This window comes from Dipodomys ordii, unplaced genomic scaffold (genome assembly GCF_000151885.1).
Source record: "Dipodomys ordii isolate 6190 unplaced genomic scaffold, Dord_2.0 Scaffold3286, whole genome shotgun sequence".
NCBI classification, from domain to species: Eukaryota; Metazoa; Chordata; class Mammalia; order Rodentia; family Heteromyidae; genus Dipodomys; species Dipodomys ordii.
Genome location: NW_012270501.1, coordinates 15,698 through 18,640, shown reverse-complemented (window position 1 = coordinate 18,640; position 2,943 = coordinate 15,698). Strand labels below are relative to the sequence as shown.

The following is a 2,943-nucleotide window of genomic DNA, read 5'->3' as shown; positions in this document are numbered from 1 at the left end:
TAAGAATGATTAAGATTTCTAACTGTTCTTTAGTAAATATAAAAGACTGCCTTTCAATCATAAAGTAGTATATGAGTTATCATATATATATATATATATGTGTGTGTGTGTATGTATATATATATATATATATATATATATATATATATATATATCACCTGCATTTGAAGCTGGAATTAGTTACTAAACCAACTGATGTTGTTTATGCTATTTTTTTTTCTTTTTAAGGTTTTGATAACCTTGTACTGGCTGGGAAGAAAAGCACAAAGTAATCCCTGCTATCATGGTCCCTATCTTAATTTGAAAGCATTTGAGAATCTTTTAGGACAAGCTCTGACTAAGGTAAGGAAATTACACTTGTATAAGGTGACTACTGTAACTAATATTAATTTCTCATTGTCTTCTCTTCTTTCTTTCCATCTGGAATGAATATGGCGGTTTTGACTATCTTTTTTGCATTGGACTGGGTAGGCAGGATTGTTACTTTTTTGCTGGCTTTAGATGTTACAATTAATAAATGAGTTAGTCTGTTCCAGAGCACTTTTTCATGGATAGCAACTCTTCCTCCTCTTCCTCCCCCTCCTGCTCTTCTTCTTCCTCCTCCTCCTCCCCCTCCTCCCTCTTCTACCTTTTTTTTCTTTTTTGGGGGGAGGTAGGACTGAAGTTTTAATATGGGCCTCACATTTGCTAGGCTTGTCCTTTACCATTTGAACCACACCCTAGCCATTTTTGCTTTAGTTATTTTTTAGATTGGGCCTCCTGCTTTGTGCCAGGACTAGCCTTGAACTTCAGTTTTCCTACCTCTATGCTCCCACAAATGTGCTCCCCACAACGTGATTGTTGGATGAGGTTGGTTCTTACCAACTATTTTCCTGGGCTAGCATTGCACCAGGATCCTCCCAGTCTTTGCTTCCCAAGTATGTAGCTGGGATTATAGGCAAGAGTCATTACGCATGATGATATTTATTCCTTAGTTTTAGGTAATTTGATGATACATTAATTTCCTTCTTGAAATTACATACCATATAACTTAACTGTTTCTACTCATTATGAACTCGACCAGCAATTAAAAGGCAGTTCTGGGGCCTATTCAAATTTATGAAAGTTACTCAGTTTCCTCATATTAATATGTTCTTGTCATGAGTCATGTCTTGATACTGATTTTGTTTCCTCAAGAGTAGTGAATGCTAAGTGCACCATGATAATGTTAGACTCCTTGTTTCCATATACATTTTGATTCCTTCAAATCCTGGAATCAAAATAACAGCCTTTTGAATGCTTACAGACTATGTGGGAGGAGCTATGTTCCAGACTGATCATAGTTCTTACAGATCTTCACATGTGAAACCCTATGTGAAAGCCAATTTCTCTGTGGGGGATATTTATTCCCCAGGGCTAATTTACAAGGCTCAGAAGAACACGCGGACTTACATATTTAGAATGACAAAACAACATATAATTAACAGTGGTTGCTATTTTAATTAATTAATTAGTTAATTAATATTTTTAGGGTCTTGCTAGGGAGCCCAGGCTTGCTCTAAGCTTGATATTTTCTTGCCTTGGTTTCCTGAATGCTGGGATTACAGACTGGGTCCACCATGCCTATCTTTGGGGATTTTTTCTGAAGATTAAATGCCAACAGGATGTTCAGTATTCATTTCTGACACACTGTAAGGATGTAAATGATAACTGCAGTTGGATCTTAGAAATTTCAGGTCATGATGAATATAACCCCTGCCGTACATCTATCCTTCTCTTTAAAAGTTTTTAAAAAATCATTTTGTCTGATCCTAGACAGATATATGGTAGTGAGATGAGATTGTAGAGTCTAAAAAGCTTCCTTTTGTTGAATTAAAGAATTGACAGCACTGTAATAGATTCTTTGTATCAGTCTTGTCTTGGTGGAGAGAAGATAGTACAGTACATGCATTCTGACCTAGAAGTTGAGCGAACACTCACTATGAGTGAGTGACTGAACCTCACAGAACACAGTCGTCAGAGTTTGCTGACCCTGTCCCGAAGGAGGGTGAACTCAGGGCCCAGGAGAACCTTGCTTTACGGTGGTGTCAGCTAGGAAACCATTTAGGGAAAAATGATGTAGGGCTTTGTCCCATGGACTTGTTCTCTTTATGGCCTTTGAGTCATTTTATAACTGTGAGTCAGGCTGAATAATCTCAATACAAAAGTTTGTGTTAGGAATGACCTTATAAAGGCCATGACTGTCCCCTGAATCAAGGTCAGTGTGCAAAAAGAACCTTTGGGCTGGGTAACTGGTAGCTTATGCCTGAAATCCTAGCTATACAGAAGGCTGAGTTTCAAGGATTGAAGTTTAAAGCCTCCTCGGGATAGTAAAGTTTGTGAGATTCTCATTTCCAACTAACTACTCAGAAAAAGCCATGCTAGCTTTGAGCAAAGGAATATCAGGGACAATGCCCAGGCCCAGAGTTCAAGCCCCAGGACCAGGAGGAAAAAAAAAGAAAAAATGAATGATTAAGCTCTCCTCACCTCCCACCCACCCAACAAATAAACCTATCTCTTGTGATTCTGTTATTCTATTATTGCTAAGTAGGGATTTGTATGGGAGACATGTGTGAATATATTATTGATTTGGTTTCAATCTTATTAAAATGAAAATCTTCATGCTTAACATACTTTCCTACTTTAAGTAGGTAATGTCTATAGCCAATCTGAACTATGGATTAAAAAAATACTTGGTTTTTGAAGAGGAGTGCTTCAAGGGCCAGAGAACTAGCCTTAAGCAAAAGATCCAAGTGAAAGCTCAAGCTCCATTACTGGCCACACACACACACACACACACACACACACACACACACACACACAAACACACACACACACACACACACACACACACCTTGTGTGCCTTGTGTGTGTATTTTCTTTTTTTACACACACACACACACACACACACACACACACACACAC

The 2,943-nt window shown here is 38.1% G+C and overlaps 1 protein-coding gene across 1 annotated transcript in view; it reads left to right on the top strand.

Annotated features, from left to right (window-relative positions):
* Nucleotides 1–228: 228 nt before the first annotated feature.
* LOC106002108 (LIM domain only protein 7-like) overlaps nucleotides 229–2,943 on the top strand; it is a gene marked incomplete at both ends in the record, with an annotated part of 16,969 nt that continues 14,254 nt past the window's right edge. Inside the window, one exon of the mRNA XM_013037032.1 lies at nucleotides 229–342. Coding sequence (XP_012892486.1) covers nucleotides 229–342 — 114 coding nt within the window. The remainder of the gene's footprint in view (nucleotides 343–2,943) is intronic.